General features: G+C 44.7%; 1 protein-coding gene across 1 annotated transcript; it reads right to left on the minus strand.

Moving 5' to 3' along the window:
- Positions 1–952: 952 nt before the first annotated feature.
- Positions 953–1,476, minus strand: LOC142441087 (large ribosomal subunit protein eL29-like). Its single transcript, XM_075543173.1, has one exon. It carries the CDS (start codon positions 1,448–1,450, stop codon positions 968–970), a length of 483 nt encoding a protein of 160 aa, XP_075399288.1. The 5' UTR covers positions 1,451–1,476; the 3' UTR covers positions 953–967.
- Between the last annotated feature and the right edge of the window lie 785 nt (positions 1,477–2,261).

The raw sequence follows: 2,261 nt of genomic DNA on the forward strand, positions 1-2,261 counted from the left end.
TTCCTGGGGTGCAACCAAGTACTTTAAATGCTGTATCACCAGGGTGTCCTAAATGCTCACTAAGTGTCACTTTCTAAAGCTATCGAAAGCTAGGTTTTATCCAAAATCCAGGGTCTACTGTTCCCTCTCTACAACTAGGAGCAATGACTGAGAAAACAGGACAGATGTTAGAGCTTTTGAGTAGACTCCTCACTCATGGTAGCCCCATGAACAGCAGAAGGAAATACTGCCTGGTCCTTAGTCATCCCATGATTAGTTGTGTATCAGACCATTGTGATCCATAAAGTTTAAATTGGCTGTTTTATGTAAATTGACTGCCAGCCCTCTCTTCCTAATTCATCACATCCTGGAAGCTCCGCTGAAACCTATTTACCATTATAGAAACACACTGACTTCCATATTAGGTGGCTGTCCATGAGGTTCATTAGCTAGGAATAGAACCTGGTCTCATATAGGAAAGGTGAATATGAAACTATGCCAGTAAAAAATAATAGTTATTTATTGTTAACAAGCAAGCAAAGAGAGTAGTGGGTGAGCCAAGCTGTTCAGTTCATTTAATCAGCACATATATGTTCAGTGTCGTCTCTGTGACCTCTCTTCTAGGCAGCGGAGCAGAGAATAGTTAGACAAGATGCTCTTACCACAGTCCGGTGAGTTACCTTCCCAGAGTGTTAATTGCCACCTGTTAATAATATTCACTTCAAAAGATGATAGTTTTGTAGTTAGTTATCTATTACTTGGAAAATCAGAGAGGGTTAGATCTTAGATCACTCTGGCTGAATTAATTTTCATGCAGGAGAAAATTCACAAGCTGGAGTATGAGGAGAATATTTTTCTTTTTCTTTCTTTTTTTTTTTTTCAGCGCCACGTGGGTTTATTTGTACAACAAACAGCACAAGAAGACACCAGCGCCATGCAGGCAGCAGCCCAGGGCTCACACCAGTCCCTCTCGCCCCCACAGAGAACTCTACTTTGTGGGAGCCTGGGGGCCTTTGGGAGCTTGAGCTGGGGCAGGGGCGCCTTTGGGAGCTTTTGCTGGAGTCGTGGCCTTGGCTGGAGCATCAGCCTTGCTTTGTGCCCTGGCCTTGGGCCGGCAGAGCCTCAGACCCTTGGCAATACGTGCCCGAGCCCGCTTGCCAAGCTTGGGGTGGGCAATGTAGGCCAGTCGGCTGAGCTTGCGGTTGACGCCCATGGGGATCTTGGCCTTGACCTCTGTGGGCTTCACAAGATCCTTGATGGCCTCAGCGCGAGCAGCCGCAGCCTTGGCGTTGTTGGCCTGCATTTTCTTCAGACCCTTCTTGTTGTGCTTCTTGGCGAAGCGCATGTTCCTCAGGAACTTGGGGTCCACCCCCTTAAGAGATTCGTATCGTTGTGACCGGGGTTTTTTGATGCCGTTTCTGTGCCATTTCCGGGATTGGTTGTGCGTGGTGTGGTTCTTGGATTTGGCCATGTCTGCACCGACGCCTGCAGCTCCCGGGACGCCAGGGACCGGAAGAGGGGGGAGAATATTTTTCAACCTAAGTCTTGGACTTCTACAGACCAACTTATTATCTGACAGAAACTTATGAAATATCAGTTAATTAGCAACTTGGTATAATTAACTTTGGAAAATAGCAGGTTCAACATCACTGTGTTGTGGTCATTGCATTTCCCAGATTCCTTTGATATCTTTGACTTTAAATTTTTCTCATGTTTAATTTTACAAGTGTTGAAATAATTTGCTTAGTCCTCGAAAAATAAGGAAGCCAGAAAAAGCCTTTGCCTACGTTTTCCATTTGTTGCAAGTTACAGCGACATTGTTCCTCTGATCCTTATATCATCCATCCTTGTTGGAGCTCCCTTCCCTCTGTACTCTTCTTTTTATTTAAATTTCAAATTATTTATTTATTTGCTTTTATTAGGGGCTCATACAACTCTTCTCACAATTCATACGTACATCAATTGTGTAAAGCATATCTGTACATTCATTGCCCTCATCATTCTCAAAACATTTGTTCTCTACTTAAGCCCCTGGCATCAGGCCCTCATTTTTTTCCTCCCTCCCAGCTCCCCTCTCCCTCATGAGTCCTTGATAGTTTATAAATTATTATTTTGTTATATCTTTCCCTGTCCGACGTCTCCCTTCATCCACTTTTCTGTTGTCCGCCCCCCAGGGAGGAGGTCACGTGTAGATCCTTGTAACTGGATTCCCTATGTTTCCAGTTCCTATCTGTACCAATGTACATCCTCTGGTCTAGCCAGACTTGCAAGGTAGAATTCGG

The sequence above is a fragment of the Tenrec ecaudatus genome, chromosome 2, assembly GCF_050624435.1.
Source record: "Tenrec ecaudatus isolate mTenEca1 chromosome 2, mTenEca1.hap1, whole genome shotgun sequence".
In the NCBI taxonomy this organism is placed as follows: Eukaryota; Metazoa; Chordata; class Mammalia; order Afrosoricida; family Tenrecidae; genus Tenrec; species Tenrec ecaudatus.